General features: G+C 41.3%; 1 protein-coding gene across 1 annotated transcript; it reads right to left on the bottom strand.

Moving 5' to 3' along the window:
* Positions 1 to 11594: 11594 nt before the first annotated feature.
* On the bottom strand, positions 11595 to 16336 carry LOC133440655 (trace amine-associated receptor 1-like). Its single transcript, XM_061717978.1, has 3 exons — positions 16231 to 16336; positions 12248 to 12439; positions 11595 to 12175 (listed from the first exon to the last, which is right to left on the bottom strand). The coding sequence occupies exons 1-3, from the start codon at positions 16334 to 16336 to the stop codon at positions 11595 to 11597; spliced, it is 879 nt and encodes a 292-aa protein (XP_061573962.1).
* Between the last annotated feature and the right edge of the window lie 5415 nt (positions 16337 to 21751).

The raw sequence follows: 21751 nt of genomic DNA, 5'->3' as shown, positions 1-21751 counted from the left end.
TTTCTAATTACAGATATCTAATTTTAATTCTAGTCTATAGTCATAATTCCAGTTCAAGATATCTTTAATTCCCCTCAATTCAAGATATCTACATCGCCCTTTTTAGATATCTTAAATTAAGTTTTGACTACTCAGAACTAAGTTGTAGATATCTTGAACTGGAATTATGACTAGTAAAAATGGCGTTGTAGATATCTCAAATTGGAATTACAAGATAGTCGTAATTTAATTGTAGATATCTGTAATCAAGTTATTGATATCTTGAAATGAATTTTAATTAGAGATATCTCAAATTGGAGATATCTTTGACTTCCATTCTGCCTAGTCAAAATGTAATTACAGATATATTGAATTAGAGTTTTGACTAGTCAAAATGACATTATAGATATCTTGAATGACAATTCTGACTAGTCAAACTTAAAAGCTTGCCATCCATCCCTTGCCAGTTAAGCTGACGCCGCCGCCGGAAGTTGAGGTCCGAGAATCGGCGGAGAGCATCAACGTCACGGTTCAGAGTGAAGCCTACAAAGAACACTTGTTCCTGAGTAATTTCCTCCAGTACGAGCTGTCGCTCCAGCAGCCCCAAGGCCTGGACACGAAGGTAAGAGAGCCACGATCAGCCGTTTACCTGCAGAGACGTGACCCTGGCATTAACGCAGAGCTCTGACTGTCTCCCAGACCTTTTCCCTCACACCAGGCGGAGAGTTCATGTCCCTCGACAGAAAAGAGCTTCTCAAATCCGAAGGCGAATATTGCGTCAAAGCCAGATACAAGCCTCGCGAAGGAATACCGCAGTACAGAGCCACCTGGAGTGACTGGAGCGGCTCCATTTGTTGGAGTGTGCACGAAGAAAAAGGTAAAACTGCCTTTTCTTTCCTTCAGAAAAACACCTCAAGTTGTTTTTTTTTATTTATTATTGAAATATACAAAACAGGTATGCAGTAACAAACAGCACATTTTTGACAGTACATAAAAGTATATCAATTACATGAGGGGTAGTTATATATATTAAATAAATGTAAGTCATTACAAGAGATGGTTTAAGAAAAAATAAATAACTAAATAATACATACATCGAGAATACAATAAATAAATCAAACAGGGGTTTCAGGAAAAAAAACTTTTCATAATGGCTCAATAAGGTATTACTTTTTTTGTTATTTAACAAATCAGAGATTTAAGCAAAGAGTTAAGTTCCAGGGGAAAAGGAGCAATCTTAGGTAGTGATTTTGCGAATTTTTGTTTGTGAATAAAACATTTTGCATATAGGATAACAAAGTTTATCAGGTATTCAAGAGCATAATCTTCTCAGTTAACATAATAGCAAATAACATCTTTAAGGCTAAGAGAGTATGTAGATTTAGCAGCATCAAAAAAATAAGATTCAACATCATTCCAAAACTTTTTAGAGATATGACAATAAAAAAACAGATGTGAAATTGTTTCAGTATTATGGTTACAAAAAGTACAGGAAACATTAACATCAGTAAATTTAGAAATAATACTACTAACCGGGTATATATTATGCACTATTTTAAAATGTACTTCTTTAGCCTTATTAGATAAGCAATATTTATGGGGTAGAAGCCAAGCTCTTCTCCAACACCTGGAGTTGTACTTGGTCGTCACAGCATGACGCAAAAACAGAGCTGGAGTTGGATTTTGAAATGTTTCTCGAAGGCGCCGTTCATGAAAAGCTTTTTAAACGTTTCACACTGTAACCGAGGACTTCTTGAAATGCGTGTTGTCTCACGCTTCAGTGCTGATGCTCGGCGAGAGAGATGTGAGTCATAGTTTCAGGCACCAATAATAACTCGCTATGTAAATTTCAAAGAATCGTGCAGGTGGATCCCGATATCTGATGTTGTAACTTGTATCTGTGAAGTCCTCAGCTCTGCTTCCATTATCTGGTTCTCAGAACAAGACAGCAAACTGGTCATAGTGGCCAAATCTGTGGCCCCCGTGTGTCTCCTGGTGGCGGCCCTGCTGTTCGTCTACTACAGTCCCGCTGCCAGGTAATTCACTCCCCAAGTCCGTGCGGGTCATTACCCGACCGCTTTGGTCTGATATCTCCTCATTTTGTTGCAGAATGAAGATTAAAACTCTGTCCCACACGCCGTCGCCGGCTCCTTTTTTCCGGCCTCTCTTTCAACAACATGAAGGGAATCTCCAGGTGAGGCGTTTTTTCCACCATAACAAGGAACAAGACTTCTCCCCCCTGAATAACTGAATCCTTCAAAAGAAACGTATGCAGACTCTTGCTCTGAGAGTCTGTGTGGGCAAGAGGGTTGTTGCAGTTGCATGGATGACAGTAAAGTTAATTAAATCGTTAAATGATTCAGAGAATTTGCAGAAATCTGTGCTGCAGGGAGGCAACGCATGATGAATCTGCAGCGCAGATTTCTGCAAATTCAAAGACAGCAACATCCACAAACTAAGTTAATATTCTTCTAAAGAACAAACAAGCTCTTTGGAGAGCTTAAAATCTGGAATTTAATGATGTGAACCCTTTTTTCTGTTAGAAAACAAGTTAAATTTTGCATTATTGAAGGTAGGGTAAGTGATTCTATGCAGTTTATATTCAGCACATTTTATTTTTGTGAAATTAAAATGTAAGTTCGATTGGATAAAAGCATCTACCTAATATAATATAATATGATATAACATAATGTAATATAATATAATACAATACAACATAATATAATATAATGTAATACAACATAATATAATGTAATATAATATAATATAATATAATATAATATAATATAATATAATATAATATACCGGTAATATAATATCATGTAAAGTCAGTATCTCCTCATCACCCACTACCTGCATGAGTACATGATCTTTTGTTTTTTGTATAGAAATTAAATTAATTTTGATTAAAATGAAATAGAGTTTAAGGGGTAGGATTTAATACGTTTTTACTATTTCCTACTTCTTTTCGAGCATGTTAATTATGGATGCATGTTTTTATTTATATTTTTCTCTTTTTTTTCTTATTTACATTTATTTATTATTATTGATTATTATTGTTTTGTTTTGTTTTCCCTACTGTTTCATGATAACATTTCAATTCAAATTCAATCCTATCCTCTGCTGAACTCGTAGGAGTGGCTGTCTCCTGAGGGTAAATTCCTGGTGATGTATCCGACCGAGGAGGCCGTGGTGACGGAGACGGTGACCTTGGTGGTGAAGGCCATCAGCAAGGATCCGGAGGAGCTCCAGGGCTTCAGCAACCCTCCGGTAACGCCCCTGACCGTCCAGCAGGGGCAGACCGCCTACGTTGGCCTACCCGGGTTCCACGAGGCCCCGCGGCCCCCCACCGTCGTCTGTCCGGGGGACACGCCCTACACCCAGCTGCCCGGCTCCGTCTGGGAGTCGCTCCCCGACCCCTGCGAGGGCTTCACGGAGCTGAGCCACGACGACTCCGGCTGCAGCCTGGAGGACGGGAGCCAGAGCCCCGAGGGCAGTTTACCCAGCAGCCCGGGGGGCTGCACCGACTACTGCATCCTCAACAAGACGGCCGAGGGCGTCGTCCCCGTCCTGGTGTCCAAGGAAGGCGGCAGAAAAGCTCCTTCGGATTCCCTGCAGACGGGAGAATGAGGAGCGGGAAGCAGACGTGATCCCGCCTGTGTTTATTAAAGAAAGATAGATTCACAAGACTGAATCGAGAATGGCAGAATGGAGGTGCTCACAGAGGCTCCTTATGTCCCGTAGCTCTCGCAGGAAGCTGCAGGGTCGTGGTAGACTTCGGTTTGATACAGTCGCCTAGGCAGAAATATTTCTTTTGGTGGTCCAGGACAAAAATGGGTGGGCCATATTGGCCACGGTTACATGATGTTTTTAATTCGGAATGAATTATTCCAAATTAAATTCAGAATTAAACTATTTTCCTTCGAGTTTACATGGAAATAGTAATTTTGAATTGAGGTTTACATGGAAAACACGTTTGATCGGCTTTATCCAATTCCACTTAAGGTCTGGGGGTTGGGAAGGTTCTGATTTGATAGGGGGGCGGACCGGAAGTTACATCTACCGGAAGAAAAACAAACTTAGCCGCTACAACTTTGAAAACCTCACAATTTTTATGTTTCTTGCCATCTGTTCTTTTAATTATTTCCAAGTCCTCCAAGCTATTTATTAAATAAATCGTCTCTGCTTTTGACCACCGTTTACTGCATGTTGCCATCTTGAACCTTTGATTTGAAAACGGGATATAAGCGTCATGGAGACAGACGGGCAAGGGAACGAGCAGCGCAGAAAGACCGGAATTCATTTAAAGCGGAATGAGTGTTTACATGATCATGGTCATGCAATTATTCTATTCGGATTTAAAATCGGAATGAACCAGCCACTTACTTCGGAATTAAGTTTAATTCAGAATGGCCATTTTCATTTGGAATTAGGTGTTTACATGGTAATTTTTACTCATTTTAAATCAGATTTAATTTTAATTCTGAATTAAAGAGGAATTAAACTTCCCATGTAAACACACCGATTGTCCAAGAAAAAGCGGACTTGTAAAAACTTTTAAGCAGAAATCATGACAAACAGACAGATTAAAGGCAGTGTCAATTTTACTTTGTAATGTTCATTACAAATGCATTATGACAGTTAAACACAACAGGCTCAACCAACAGAGCATGAACACCTGTCTCTATAGGCCAGTAGTCTATTTGCCACTACAGTATTGTAGTTTATTTGCTGAACTGGCAGTGCATTGGCTTTGCAGCGCACCACACAATAATTAACAATTTAACTGTACAAAGTGGCAACTAAACATGAACCAAAACAGCAGAGGTGTTAACATACTGCATGACATAGCTTACATCAAAGAGAAATCACGCATGTAACGGTGGACTCAGACCGAGGCCCTGGCAGTGGCGTGCCATTCTTCAAGTTTTGTTTTTTTTTAATAACTAATCAATGAACTTTGTTTAGCCGTTGTTGTGGCGATAAAGTCGGCTGCAGCGCCGGCTAGCTTGCTGGCTAAAGGCAGCTCAATCTGTCGGAACCAGAGCAATCAATCATGTCCCGAGGCTTATATTTATATCTTTTCTCATGTCATTTTTCAGAATATGTTTATGTGAAACATGTATTTTGATCAGAGTTGGCTGGGAGGGCCAGTGCCACCAGGACCATTACTGGCTACGCGCCTGGTTTGATATTTGAATACGTTTCAAACTCACATCAAACTCTGACATCCCTGAACTTTGCATTTGCTGCAGAGACTGAAGGACGAGCTGCTGAAAGACTGAACGATTTCTCATATCGTCACATCGTGCTTTAATCTCAAGACGACTGGACCTGACTTCATATCTGAATTCATGTATTGCTTTTGTTAGTTTGAAAGAAATCTATTTAGATGTTAAATAGGTGAGATGATGCATAAATAGCTTTTAAAATGATCAATTTTAGACAAGTTAGGCTGCTGCAGTCCTGCTGCATATCCATCCTTCATTAATAAAGTTAATGAGACTTCAGAGTACTTGCAGAGCTTTTTATCAGTCGACGTGATCTTTTTCTCCCTTGACGTAATTTCAGACATCTGAAGTTTCCAGATAATTCAGGGGATTTTAATTGTTCTATTTCCAAGTTATAACTAACCGCCAAAATCCTAAATCAACGGAAATTTGATCAGCTATGTTTCCACGACCCCCTGAGCAGCCTCTGTAGATTATACACATTTACAAACCCCTGGAGAGTAAATGAGTCATTCAGGGCTAATCCTGTTTTATCATGTGTGAGAAACACTGATAAGGTCTTTAAAAAGATATGCAGTTTGTGAAGCTGCTATGCAAATGTCAAAGGTTCCTCACCCACTTCTAGAGGTTTGAATATTCCTCACACGACGACATACACGTCAGTGTCGTCATTAATATCCGAGTTTTAATCGTATTCTTGTGTGTTGTGAACAAGGAACTTGAATAAACTGGTTATTGATACGTCTTGGCCGACTTTATTCTTCTTTATTATTATCACTTAATCTGAATTTGCCTTTCTTTACAATGAATGTGTGTATTCTCTGTTATGTGCCACCACAAGGGAACTGAAATAAAACATGGATGTGGGTTCAAAAGTATTTAGACCAACACTTTTTTGACAGACAAGTAAATGTGACCATGATTTTTAATTTAAATCTTTTACAGTCAATGACGTCCTGATACCTGTGCCGGCTATCAATCAAGTTCCACATAAAGCTGCTGCCTTATATAATTTTATCTGATATGAAGCGAAAAAAAAAAACTAGGTGGTAAATATGTTTATTTATGCTTCAAAGTTAGACTTTTTAAAATGGGAATTGGAGGTTTTGATAAAAATACTCTGGTTTGGTCCCAGCCCCCAGTGGTCAGTCGGGGAACTTCAGCTTCTCCAACTTCCTGTTTGGCTTCTATATGGATGTTAAGATTCTTGGCATTTGGTGGCAACAATCAAATTATTCGTATTATTATTTTGTACCACACTAGTCAATACTTTTTTTAGACCATTGAAACAATTTTGAAAGGGGATATTTGGCTGGAAACGTTTGCCGACAGCCAACATCTGTCCTGGATCCGCTGAAAAAGCTTGTAGGAGCCAATTCATAGTTTAATTGTTGTGTGTGTGTTTAGTTTAGTTTGTATTCATTTGTTTGCCACTAGAAGAGGGAGGGCTCACTCTGATGCTGTCAGTCACACAGGTAATCAGCAGCTGCACACTCCCAGGTGTTAAAGGTTGGGGATTATCAGCAGTCAGGGCAGAGTGGTGGTGAAGCACATGGTTCTGACCATAACCCAGGATTTGTGTTCAAGCAACTTCATTTGATATAAATTTCATCAGTTCATCTGAACTAAGTCTGTGCAATAAATGGGAACATCACCCAAAGAGAAACGGCGTCTGGACAGTGTAATTAATATGACTGGAATATGCATAAAGGACATTTCTAACCACCGCAGGTGACTAATTAAAGGGGACCTATTATGAAAAACACATTTTTCTTGCTTTAACATATATAAAGTGGTCTCCCCTCAGCCTGCCAACTCAGAGAAGGAGGAAAGCAACCAAATTCTGCAGTGTCTGTACAGCCGCCCGGATGAGCCGTCCAGTGTGATGTGACTTCTACGAGCCGTTCAGATTCTGCTCCCGTCGTTACGTAACAACGGGAGCGATGCGTGAAACCACGCCCACAACTAACTCTGCCGGCCGGAGCTTCCGCCATTTTTTCGTAGCGGTGTATCGCGTCATTCAGGCAGCCAATCAGCACAGAGCCTCATTATCATAGCCCCGCCCACTCAGAATCCCTCATACCCCTTTTACACCAAGCTGGTTCCAGGGCTGGTTCTGGGCTAGAGCCAGACTTAGCACCAGTTCTTTGGTTTTACACAGCCTAAGCACCGGCTCCTGGCTCTCAAAACTGGTACTACAGGAGCACCAGGTCTTTGCTGGGCCAGGGTAAGAACCAGTTACGTCGGGGGCTACGTGCTTACGTCAAGGGCTGGGGGCGGGGCTGGGGACGGTGTTACTGAACAACCAAAGCAGAATAAACACGGAAGAGCGCCGTTTTTAAACAACGGAGCGTTGAAGACGGCGGTTAAGTTAGCAGACTCTTTTATTATTACATCCATTTATTTAATAATGGATGTAAAACAGAAGCAGCAGTGGTCTACGGTACAATCCATCAACAGTAACGTCGGCGGGCTCCGTGCCGGAGTCCAACATGCACCGGGAACAAGTCTGATCTACTGCTGGCAATGCGAACCAGACTCCTGCTCCAATCATATAGAGACCGGACAGCCCTTAATAGAGGGCCCCGGACTCCATACTCACTCAGCACCCCCCACAGAATGGCAAGAGGGACACGGTCAAATGCCTTCTCCAGATCCACAAAACACATGTAGACCGGTTGGGCAAATTCCCATGAACCCTCGAGCACCCTGCAGAGGGTATAGAGCTGGTCCAGTGTTCCACGACCGGAATATTATTGTTTGTGCCTCAATAATATCACTCACAACTTTGATTGCTGCAGTCTTGGTAATGTGCCTATTCCTAAAACCAGATTGATAATCAGATAAAACACAGTTGTTCTCTAAAAAGTCTTTCAACTGCTCACTTGCATTTGTTTTTTCAAAACTCTTTGCCAAGAAACATGACTTTGAATTTGGCCTGTAGTTGTTGACCAGTGAGGGGTCCCCCGCCTTTCAGCAGGAAGAACTAATGCACTTTTCCAGATCCCAGAGATTTTATGACAGTAAAAAGCAAGATTAAAACAAGCAGCGATGAACGGGCCCTCGCGCGTGCAATTTTCACCAATAAAGGTCAAGGACTCAAAACCGAGTCCGATGACACCACGTACGACTCTTTATGTCAAACCATTGAAAAGTTATGGCAGAAAGTAGGAACTATCAAATACTGACCAATCAGAAGAAAAGGCGGGGCTAATTCAGGCCAATGAAGGTCAAGTACTCAAAAGTGAATCATGTGACACCACCCACGACTCTCTATGTCAAACCATTCAAAAGTTATAGCAGAAAATAGGGACTATCAAATATTGACCAATCAGAAGAAGGGGCGGGGCTAATTCAGGCCAATTAATTTCAAGTACTCAATGCCGAGTCAGATGACACCACCCACATGTCTTTATCACAACCCGTTCAAAAGTTATGGCAGAGAATAGGGACTATAAAAATATCGACCAATCAGAAGAAGGGGCGGGGCTAATTTGCACCAATTATGGTCAAGGACTCAAAACCGAGTCGGATGACACCACCCATGACTCATGTCATACCATTCAAACGTTATGGCAGAAAATAGGATCTATCAAATATGGACCAATCAGATGAAGGGGGGGCGCGCTTTTTGGCGTCTATCGTCGCCACAGTAAAGGAGCTTTCAAATAGAATGCGGTTTGGGCGGCGCACACCGCCGTGGTGGGCGCAGACTCGGCGCGGAGCAGCGCGCGCATCGCGTACATATTTGCTGCAAGTTGCTTGGCGACCGGAAAAAAGTTTTTCCGATCTGGCGCCGTTTTCCCACTTGATTGGACGTACAGTTCATGAAGACTTTTTGGCGTCTATCGTCGCCACGGTAACGCTTTTGACTGATAAAAGTAATGCGCGTTGTCGCAGGATCGAGACGCACATTTAGATGTATAACACACCTTCAAAATGGCCGACTTCCTGTTCGGTTTCGGCCATGGCGCCAAGAGACTTTCTTTAAGTTGCGACATGATACAGGTGTGTACCGATTTTCGTGCATGTACGTCAAACCGTATTGTGGGGCTTGAGGCACAAAGTTTTCTAGGGGGCGCTGTTGAGCCATTAGGCCACGCCCATTAATGCAAACCATGAAATATCACATTTTTTGCCAGGCCTGGCTTTCGTGCAAAATTTGGTGACTTTCGGGGAACTATCAAATATGGACCAATCAGATCAATCAGATCGTCTATCGTCACAACGGTAACGCTTTTGACTTAGAAAAATAATTCTCATCGTCCCAGGATCGAGACGCACATTTTGAGGTATAACACACCTGGGTGCACGTTACGTAGGGCGGGTTTTTGCTATGGAAAATATGGGCGACTGCCCAGGGCGCAATCTGGGTGGGGACGCACGAGCACTTTCAAAAAAAAAAATTACTGCTGCTGAGAGTCGTGTGTGTGTGTGTGTGTGTGTGTGTGTGTGTGCGCGTCATAAGAGCAGCTTTCTCTCCCCCCCCCCCCCGGAAAAGCAAAGGGAGGGGGGCGAGGGATGATTCCAGGGCCACACACAACTGCTTCCAAATACATTGTATTTAATTCATAAAAATGATAATATCTACCCACATGTAATGAACAGGGTTGTGAAAAATGTTAATCGAATAGAAAAAAATAAATAAATAAAACGGACAGTGCAGAAGAACCTGACCCTGACCTCCCATCAAAGTCCATGATGATGGCTTGAGCTGCTTACTTTCATCCATGAGAAAGAGCTCTCAGAAATCTACCCCAATCTGTGGACTGCACTCAGAATTGGTCTGACCCTTCCAGTGACAGTAGTGGAAGCAGAAAGGAGTTTTTCCAAGCTGAAGTTTATTAAAACATACTTGAGGTCCACTATGTCACAGGAGCGTCTCTCTGGACTTGCCATCATCAGCATCAATCATACAGTTGCACAACAGATTTCGTATGATGATGTAATTGATGATTTTTCTGCAAAGAAGGCTAGAAAAGTCAAGTTCTAGATTGCACTTTACCACTTTACACCTGTTGTGAAAGGGTGGAAGAGCCAGGTTAAAAAATCTGCTACAGTCTGTGTACAGCCAGCGGTGAATAAGCCTTATTGTATTTTTTTCATTTATTCATTTTATTTCATTCATTATACATTTGAATGTGTGAAGGATTAGTGTAATTTACACACAGGTTTTTTATACACAGTGTATTTCATTTATTTGTCTTATTCATTTATTTATTAAAGATACATGGCTGTGCATTGAAGGGATGTTTTTTTTCTTTCTTCGGAGCGCACGGGTGCGGCGGTGGGATGGACAGTTCGCCCAGGGCGCAAAAGTAGCCCGGACCGCCTCTGAGTAATTAAAACACTGATTGTTTTTTTTTGTTTTACAACACAACTGTTTGAATGATTTCTGTCCTGGTAAATAAGTAAGAAAAAACTCAAGTCCAGTCAAACATTATTTATTCAGCACATTCAAAATGAAGAGTTGAACAAAGTTCTGCATAATTGCACAGATACAACAAAACATGTCAAAAATAAATCTTACACTAAAACAATAAACCTGATGAGGTAAACAAAGAAAATAACTACAGCATAAAAGTAAAACAGTGTATGTAAGATAAAAAATAGAAACTATGCTCATAAGCACAAGCATCAACTGATCAGATTGCAGTTACAAAGTTAATACAAGGCAATGATATTGTACATGAGTGTAGGACTGTTACAAAGCTCCCAGCTTTATTGTACATATTCGGGAAAAAATGTATTAAAAAATGTATTTATTGATATGATAAAGGTGTCAGCACAGAACAAGTCAAAGCATTATTTTCATACGGTTGTTTTTGATTTGTGCTAATAACTTTTCCAATCTTTTGTTGCTCCTGTTCATCAAATTCAAGATGAGCCTATATTTTCCCTAAAATGGCAAACTGTTGCAGTTTCAACATCTGAAATACTGTTTATATTACTTTGTAATTAAAATATGGGAGGTATTTTTATATTAATGAAAATAATACATTTTATCTATAAGTGTTTTATCTATAATTATTCATGATTATATTTTAATGAAGATTTTAACATTACCGATCATCATGCTGCAAACGAGTGTTTTGTTCAAACTCAAAACTGGAGAAGTTTAAAATGATCAAGCGTGACAGCAGTGTTAATATTAAAAGAAAACATCTCCAGTCTTGGGGCTGCCACTAAAAATCTCCTCAGCTTTTTCTTCTTCATCTAAATTAGTGAAACCTCAGTTTGGTGGAATCTGTGTGAAATAAGGGCTCAGCTTCAAGATCAAATCAATATGTTAAACTATAGATTTTGTCTCCACATGAATGGAGTCATTTTTAATAATGTTTAATGCAACATTTTTCACATTTCTGTTCCAAATTAACATATGGATCAGTACAGTTTTGAGTTAGCAAAATCACCTTGAAATATTTTTCCAGAAACAATCATTTTAAAGGCTGATCTGAACCAGCGGTAAAAGAAAGCGTAAATGAACGGATTCAGCATTGAATTTGACAGTGTGAGCCAATTCAGGGTTTCGATCACAGGAACTGGTACTGAATCATTAGTAAAAGGCATGATGCAAAGAAAGAAAGGAGTCCAACAAAAAAGAAAAACTCCTAGAACAGTAGCCAGAGTTTTAGTGGCTTTCCTCTCCATCTTACTCACAGTTTCTCCGGTCTTTACTGTGCTTTGGATGCTCCGTGCCTGTCTCTGTGCAACAAGGAAAATCTTCAGGTAGATACACAGCATTATGACCACCGGGAGGTAAAATGATAATGTAGTTCCAATAGTGTTGGTCAGAATATCAGTTAAACACATGTCCTCACATTCAACGTTGTTTAATCCAGCAACTATCACGCTGATTCCAATAAGAGCAGAAACCACCCAGCTTAACAGGATCATGCCAACAACAACATGATGATTGATCTTAGTTTTGTATGTCAGCGGCTGGCACACTGCATAGTACCTGTCAACAGAAATACAGCATAGATTCATAATAGAGCATGTGCTGAGTGATATGTCGAAGCTGTATCGCACTTTACAAAATAAGCTTTCCTGATAAAAACATGAGCTGACTGAGTGGGCCATGCTGTAAGGAAAGACTACAATCCCGACAAGCAGGTCGGCCACAGCCAGAGAGAAGATGAGGAAGTTAGTCGGAGTGTGCAGCTGTTTGAAGTAGATGATGGAGATTATTACCAGGAGGTTTCCACCCACCGTGACAAAAGACATACCTAAAAGAAAAGCGTACAATAGCCCACATATAATAGAAGGGGTTGTGGTTAGTTTGAAGCTGATATTATTGATTTCATAGCAGGGATGTACAGGAGTCATAACAGGAGTGCTGTTCAGAGTCATGTTAGGTGGTTCCATCATCTGGAGCTCCTACAATTCAATGCAACATATGTAATCAGCAAGACAGAGAGAGAGATGCATCAAATATAACATTTCAGTGAGAAATTACATTGAAGAGAAGTTTCTGTCAGACCCTTACGATCAGTCAGCACATTGGTGCTGATGGGAGTTCCCGAATATCTCAACCTCCGTGCAGACTCTTTATAGCGTCCTCACCAGCTGAAGTTACATCATCAAAATCGCTGCCCAATCCAATTTCAGACATTGTATCTCATACAATCTCCATTACAATCATACTAAAAAGGGAATTTTTTTTCTCAAATTAACCAACTTGAATAGTTCAACTGCTTAAATACAAAAAAATTAACTTCATCCAACAGAATAAATCAAGTTTTTACCTGATTACTTGGATAACTTAAGGTGTATGCATGTGTTCTTATGTTTGCGTGTAACAGCATTCAAAACACTTTTTTACTGCAATAACTTATTTTTGAAACTGTTGATGAATCTCACATATTAATTGATTCAGTTTCCTTTAACATGCTTTTCATGCAAGTTGTGTTTTTGTTGTGTTTTCTTTCCTGCATTTATAACCAATATATGGTTCAAGAGACAAGATTTAACCACATTAAATGCAGACTGTAGATGCTCCATGGTCTGAGCCAAGGAAGATGAGGAGCAATATAAAATCATATCATCAGGTTAAAAGTGAAAGTTAGTGTTTAAAACATTATCACAAATATTGTTAATATACAGGGTGAATAACAATGGTCCTGGTATCGAACCTTGGGGAACCCCTTTCTGAACTGGCAGAACTGCAGAGGAAGATCCAGCAACCTGGACGGATTGTGTTCTTCCTGACATATAGTTGGAAAACCAAACTACAAATTGTTCAGAAACCACCGTTAAGAGACTTTTTGCAAGGATACAATGATCTGCTGTATCAAAAGCTTTTAATAAGTCAATAAAAAGCGCTGCACGGTACTTTTTATTGTTCAGTGCCTCAATAAGGTCACTCACAACTTTGATTGCTGCTGTCTTGGTAATGTGCCTATTCCTAAAACCAGATTGATAACAGATAAAACACAGTTGTCCTCTAAAAAGTCTTTCAACTGCTCTCAATTTTTTTTTTCAAAAATCTTTGCCAAGAAACACGACTTTGAAATCGGCCTGTAGTTGTTGACCAGTGAGGGGTCCCCTGCCTTTCAGCAGGAAGAACTAATGCACTTTTCCAGATCCCAGAGATTTTATGACAGTCAAAAGCAAGATTAAAACAAGCAGCGATGAACGGGCCCTCGCGCATGCAATTTTCACCAATAAAGGTCAAGGACTCAAAACCAAGTCAGATGACACCACCCACGACTCTTTATGTCAAACCATTGAAAAGTTATGGCAGAAAGTAGGAACTATCAAATACTGACCAATCAGAAGAAGGGACGGGGCTAATTCAGGCCAATGAATTTCAAGTCCTCAATACCGAGTCAGATGAAACCACCCACATGTCTTTATCACAACCCATTCAAAAGTTATGGCAGAGAATAGGGAAATATCGACCAATCAGAAGAAGGGGCAGGGCTAATTTGCACCAATTATGGTCAAGGACTCAATACCGAGTCCGATGACACCACCCACGACTCTGTATGTCATACCATTCAAAGGTTATGGCAGAAAATAGGATCTATCAAATATGGACCAATCAGATGAAGGGGGGGCGCGCTTTTTGGCATCTGGGCGCAGACTCGGCGCGGAGCAGCGCGCGCATCGCGTACATATTTGTTGCAAGTTGCTTGGCAACCGAAAAAAGGTTTTTCCGGTCTGGCGGCGTTTTCCCACTTGTTTGGACTTGGCTAACTCAAGTTGTATGCATGTGTGTTCCTGTGTTTGTGTGTGTAACAACATCCACAACATATTTTTACTGCAAAACCCAAGCAATATTTGAAAATTTGTTGATAAATGTCAAATATTAAGTGATTCTGTTTCCATTAACAGGCTTTTCATGCAAGTAATAGAGTAGCCAAGCGTCCAAGATGGCCTTTTGTGTTTGGATTTATTAGGGCCCGAGCACTGACAGTGCAAAGGCCCTATTGTATCTGTAGGAATTCTTGTTTTTTTTCTCGTTTTTGTGTTTATCCTCGTTTTTCTTCCGATGAAATGAGGGCCTTTTTGCCCCCCTAAACGTGCCCCAAAAGTCACCAAATTTTGCACGCAAGCCAGGCCTGGCGAAAAATGTAATATTTAATGGTTTGCATTAATGGGCGTGGCAAAATGGCTCAACAGCGCCCCCTAGAAAACTTTGTGCCTCAAGCCCCACAATACGGTTTGACGTACATGCATGAAAATCGGTACACACCTGTATCATGTCGCAACTTAAAGAAACACTGTTCACAGTACGGGTGGGGCATTACTGACCATGACTTGGGACATTGTTGGACGGTGGAAGGAATATTTCGGGGATCTCCTCAATCCGACTGACATGCCTTCCATTGAGAAAGTAGAGACTGTGGATTCTGGGATGTACTCGTCCATACAGTTCAATGGCTCCACTGAAAAAACAGGTGTCTGACCCCGGCAAGGCTCATGCAGTGATTCAGGGTCACCAACTGCTATGCCCGCATGATCAGCGTTTATGCTCACACCTAAAAGGGCTGATGGTATAAAGGTAGGGGTACCTGCAGCAGCAGGTGGAGATACTCTGTGAAGACGGCTGGCATGCCACTGTGACCCATCAGACATGCAAAAGGTGGCGGGCCCCAGCTGGGCAGTCATCGGAGTGGACCAGAAAGACTGCAGCTTGTGCCAGATTAGGCCGACAGACACGAATTCCGTCCCCAGGCTTGAGATCTGGCTATTTAACTTTCCGAAATGTGTCGAAACGTTGCTTCATCCGTTGCTGGCAGCCATTCTCCATGACCTGCTGGTTCCACTCCCTCAGCACCCAGAACAGGAACAGACTGCAGAGCACTGCATCACTGTGCTCGAAAATCATCGGCCTGCCGGTCAGAACTTTGTCTGTGGTTTTCAACCAGCAGGCCCTCAGCCAGGCAGCTAAAATCATGAAGGACCCCTCCCACATACTTCATCCCGCATTCCAGTGGCTCCCCTCCAGGAGGCGCCTGCATTGTGTCGCCTGCAGGACTGAGAGGAGGAGAGCTACCTTTGTCCCCAAAGCTACCCTGCTTTTTAATTCCAGCTGCTAAACACCATCCCCCACATCCACAGACCAACATGAGGAAAGCTGGGGAGAAGCCCATTGTAGAATGTTGCGTGGCTCTTTAGTGCAGAATAGTGCGAAGCAGAGCCTCCGAGAATGAAAATCCTTCAACCAGTTGAACCCGTACGCCATTTTTCAGAGTCTGGTTTAGCCATAGCCATTAACGCCAGTGTCAACCAGGAAAGTAGCAAACTCAGCAGACACAAACTGTGGGCCATTGTCCGTGGTAAGAACTTTGCGAGCAAAGAGGGGTCTAGGAACTCAGTCACCACACGTGTGGTAACAGCGTCTGTAGGGTGTCATAGACAACCACTAGGAACTGCTGGTGGTGGGCAACGCCCTGGAGCTCCCCACAAATATTGAGCTGAAGATATTCCCAGGGGCGAGCTGGCCACTGTAGTGGTTGCATGGGGTCTGGACCAGGAGGCCCAGTCTTGCCACTCAGAAGGCAAGCTGTACAATATTTTACCAGGACTTCAATGTCTCTGTCGATGCCCAGCCACTCCACCCCGTCGCAACAGCACTGCATCACTCTGACGATACCTAGGTGGCCCTTGTGAGCCATAGCCACAACTCATAATCGCAGGCTACAGAGGATGATAGAGCAGAATCCACGAGTGCATGACAGCTCATCAGCTTGATTAAAGGGAAGAAACTCCACAGAAAGCCAGAGCAAATAAAGGTATGAAGCTGAGCGAGCACCGGATCCTGTTCTGAGGCCTTCTGAAGATCCTGGAGCAAAACCGTGGACCGGAGAAGAAAATGAAGCATCTGGATGACAACTGGGTCCAACGCAGCTGAGCCTGAATCTGATGATGGGCAAGGGGTAGCTCATGACAACAAATGAGCCATCACATTTTCCCTACCAGGAGTGAATTGTGGAATTAAGTTATACTGCTGGATCAGTGGTGAACCCTCAGTGGTCTGTGTCCCATGCCAGACGAGCCTAGTAGGGCTGTAAGGGCTTGGTGATCTGTTCACAGTGTGTAAGGCCTGACATTCAAATACATATGCCACCGCTCTGAGGCCCAGAAGCATGCCAAGGTTTCACGCTCCTCAACTGAGTACTTCTGTTCCGCTAAGGAAAGGGCTTTGTGAGGCAAAAGCAACTGACCACTCCACACCACTCTGAAGCAGGGACAGAAGAGCTCCCAAGGCTAAGCTGGAGAATTCACAGGTTGGGAAGGTGGGACAAGTTGGATCAAAGTGTGTCGGTACGGGGGAAGTGGTGAGTTGGGCCTTCAGATGTTGGAACGCATCCGAGCAGTGGAAAGGTAAAAACAAAATTTGTCCACACAGATATCCATGCGCCACCAGGAATTAACTCTAGACCCACAAGATCCTCCTGTCATGTAAATCCTGAGCATGTGACGATTCACTGATAATCTGGGATTGGAGATAATTAAAGAACAGTAAAAATATCTTGTTCTTCATGACTTTAAATGAAAATTGTGGTTAAGTTTTAGTTGTAGTTTGGGTACTTTCCAAACCTTTTTTAAATTCCTAGCAATGCTAAGCTTTTTATCGCATCTGTTAGAGTTTATATAAAATACTTTTTTGTGAATATTCTTCACTGTTAATGTTAAAAACATCACCACGTTTTGAAATTGACCGCTTCCATCATCAAGACATCTTGGGTAAAAAATAGGGACAATTGGGAAAAATAATACTTTTCAGGGAATACGGATTCTTGATGTTAGTATCACTACCAGTGTACGTTAAATGGAAAACTTTAATCAGTTAAAATAATAAAATATTCAGTATGTACTGCAATACATCAATAATAATGTTGAAGGAAACAGAGTGATGCAACAGACTTCAATTAAAGGTGTGAACGTGAGGTGTTGTTGTTGGCCCCTGAGCTACAGCTGCACACACACACACACACACACACACACACACACACACACACACACACACACACACACACACACACACACACACACACACACACACACACACACACACACACACACACACACACACACAGTGTGCCCAGGTTGTCTGATCTATTATAGTTGTTGTTTTTTGCAATGACATAGATAATAAAGCAAAACAAATTAATGATGTCAATAATGAGTCTATGATCCCAAAGAGTAAATGTTAATGATGAAAAAGAAACAAACAAGAAGCCTGAAAACAACCCTCTGTGTAATCAGGGGACTGCATTTACTGAGCAGTGAGCAAAAACTTCTTAGGTGTGAAAACGATTAGTCTATGTGGATTGCTTCCACTTCTGTGACCACATAAACTAGTTTTAAGCAAACAACTAACTTTTCTTGGCTCAAGGTAATAACTGTTGTATATTCTAGCTTCACATTCTCCCCATTCTACTGTAACCACACTGTTTAAAATAAATACTTAAAAGAGCACAAGATGAAACACGTTTCCATCCCATGTCTGGTCAAAGTTGTCTGCCTAAATAAAACACATCTATGACTGTTATGTCAATAATTTCTTTAAAATAGCAATAAAAGCCTCCTCCTAGAAGTGGTCAGATATATAAAGCTTCTCACTGTAATGGTTTTCAGGTTTGAGCGAGTTGACTAACAGCAGTTCTGTTTAAATTCTTTCACACATTAATGACAACCAACAGACTATTTTACCAACAAGGGGGATTTGTATAACGTGCTCTTCAGCTTGCCACTGGCGGGAGGTGGACAGTTGTTGTGGCCTGTGAGTGGAGCAAAACTTGAAACCCATGATCAGAGGTGTCAAGTAACGAAGTACAAATACTTCGTTACCTTACTTAAGTCGAAATTTTGGTTATCTATACTTCACTAGAGTAATTATTTTTCAGACGACGTTTTACTTTTACTCCTTACATTTTCACGCAATTATCTGTACTTTTTACTCCTTACATTTTAAAAACAGCCTCGTTACTCTATTTCATTTCAGCCTTTAAAAAAAAACTATCCAGTTAAATTGCTCCATCCGGATAGAGTGAATTTGGTTGTGGTTGTTTCAGATGTTCTTGTCCAGTTTTGTTCTTACATCCGTTCCCTCAGATTCCTGCAACTAAACTTGGATGTACATTCCAATAAAGGTTAGGATAAATGATAACATGCCTCTGAAGTTTGACTTTTTGCACCATTACAATACTTATAGGTAACTAGTCATCATTCTGGTTCTTTAATATATTTGCATTATACTAAGATGCATTCATTTTCAATGGCTTTTGTCCTTAATGGCTTTTTTCCTCCTTACATTACTTTTACTTTTATACTTTAAGTAGTTTTGAAACCAGTACTTTTATACTTTTACTTGAGTAAAAAACTTGAGTTGATACTTCAACTTCTACAGGAGTATTTTTAAACTCTAGTATCTATACTTCTACCTGAGTACTGAATGTGAATACTTTTGACACCTCTGCCCATGATCCAGTCAATGAACTTGGAAGAGTCCTCTCATGGTCCGAGGTGAACCTTCCTCGACAGGAGGACATGTTTGCTTCAAGCGCTATGTTATAAAGAAATAACTAATGCAAATGAGACACAACAATCTTATTAGCAGATATATACAGTATAAGGAACTATGCTTGTTTTGGCAAAGTGCCGCTATGTTGGTGCAGTGATTATGAGAAGAAACCCAAAACTCCACCACAACTATTCCTCAACAATTCCCGGAGGAATTTATTAGTGTGGATTGATGGACAGCTAAGCAGAAACTTCCCACAATCCAAAGCAGCAGTGTTTGGTTGGTGTAAGTGCTGCGCAGATACGTATATGTCATAAGTATAATAATATTATTATATAATATTAATATTAGAATATTCGTATATAATAATACTATATAATGTCATCTTGTTTGGGCCAGGATAAACGGAAAAGAGCGGAGCGCTGCTACCGCTGCTGTAACGGCAGGAAGTGCTGTGTGGCTCTGAGTAGTACTGGAATTAATGCATACTACTGATATTTACTCAAAAGTGTGCCGAACTTAAAGACCATATTGCAGGTGGGAGACCCCTGTGAATCAATGTGTAGGAAAATAATGTAGGAACTGAATTTTCATTGAAATACGCATAAATATATACTACAGTGACCTCCGGAGTTGTTTTTGTGAGAGTATTTTACTTCTGCATCTGAAAAAGTTGAACCGGAAGTGACGTAGCACCAGGGAGTGCGGTGAATTTCAACAATAGGAAAAATAATGGATCTTAATGTTAGTTGTGACACTGAAGAGGTTGTGAATGTGTATTCACACCAATATGACGGGCCACAGCCTTATAATTACGAAACCCGTTAGGCCCCCCACGTTCTTTTGATTGACAGCTGAAACTCGCTTTTTAAAAGGCTGATTTATGGGTCTGCGTTACACCAACGCAGACTCTACGGCGTAGGTTACGCAGCGACGCACAGAACGCTGCTGCGCCGCGTACCCTACACCGTAGGCTACGCCGCCGATTTTACGCTGAACCATAAATCCGCCTTTATTCACTGCAGCACCCGTGCTCCTGAAAGAAACTCCGAAACTCCTTAAAAATGGGTGAGTACTTGTAATCTGTCTACGTTTGTACTTTCTAAACAGAAAACAGGCTTATTATCTTCTCTTTTTTCTGATTAAATGCATTTTTAAACCCGAATTTAATATTTTGTATCCACATTACATCGTTGTTAAAGAAAAAAAACCTTCCACACATAACCGAAGATCTGCGTTTTCGACCACATTCATAAGCATTCCAAACCTGTAGATCATCTGGTCTTCCGGCCTCCGGGCCGCCTCTGCGGCGCAGCTTTCCCGGGAGCCGCGTCCCCTTCTCGGGTAACGAGCTCGAGTCCCCCCGTGTCCCACCACGGAGCTGCCGCGTTAATCGACGCAGCCCTACGCCGTAGGGTACAGCGTAGGGCTGCGCGTCGCCGCGTACCCTACGCCGTAGGCTCTGTGTCGGTGTAACGGTGGTCAAGAGCAGAGACCATTTATTTAATAAATAGCCTGGAGGACAGATGGTGGATCATCTGTAGTTCTGGGTCGCACGTTAGACGTCAGACTCGGAGCAGATTTGTTGTTGTTTTGGAGCATAATGTGACGTTCGAAAACGCAAAACTGCTCTCTGTCTCTGTCTACACGCATCTACATAAACAGAGTTTTCAAAAATCTTCACTTTGCCCGGAGTTTTTTTTAAACATTCGTTTATTTGCGTTTTCATGTGGATGACAGGTCCAAACGTAGGAAAATATCTTCGGTTTAGCAGATACCCGGCTACGTGTGTACGGGGTCTGGGCAGTCAGATGGGGCAGCTGTGGAAAATCAAAATTTAGCCTTTTTTCCTCAACATTTCAACTTTATTCACGAAATCTTTAATTTTTTCTCAACATTTGGACTGTTTTCTCGAAATTGTACTTCAACATTATTCTCGACATTTCAAATTTTTTCTCCTCAACATTTGGACTGTTTTCTCGAAATTGTACTTCAACATTATTCTCGACATTTCAAATTTTTTCTCCTCAACATTTAGACTTTTTTCTCAAAACTGTGCTTCAACATTAATTTCGACATTTTTACTTTTTTCTCATCATTTCGACTTTTTTCTCAACATTTCGACTTTTTTTCTCGAAATTGTATTTCAACATTAATCTCGACATTTCGACTTTTTTCTCGAAGTGCACATAAAAAAAAATCTTCCCCTCTCAAATATTTTTTCTCCTGCATGGCCCTAATACTATTCCGTACTGTAGGCTACAGTTGTAGTAAAACAGAAAAAAATAACTTATACACTTAACAGCTCAATGCAATTTTCCATGAGCATTTTATGACTATTTTTTTTGACTCTCACAGTAATACGGGACAAAGTGCGTGTCTTTTCAGCTCAATACGGGATAGTTTAGTTTATAAATACGGGACGATTCCATTTTTCAAGGGACGGTTGGCAACCTTACTTGTAGTCCTCTAGACCGGTCTGGACTACAAGTCTCACTGACCGCCATTGTCCGACCTCAAATAGCGGGGACGAAGAAGAAGATGCAGGAAAAGGCGCCGCAGA

Source organism: Cololabis saira, chromosome 3, assembly GCF_033807715.1.
Source record: "Cololabis saira isolate AMF1-May2022 chromosome 3, fColSai1.1, whole genome shotgun sequence".
NCBI lineage: Eukaryota > Metazoa > Chordata > Actinopteri > Beloniformes > Belonidae > Cololabis > Cololabis saira.
This window is presented reverse-complemented; position numbering and strand designations above follow the sequence as displayed.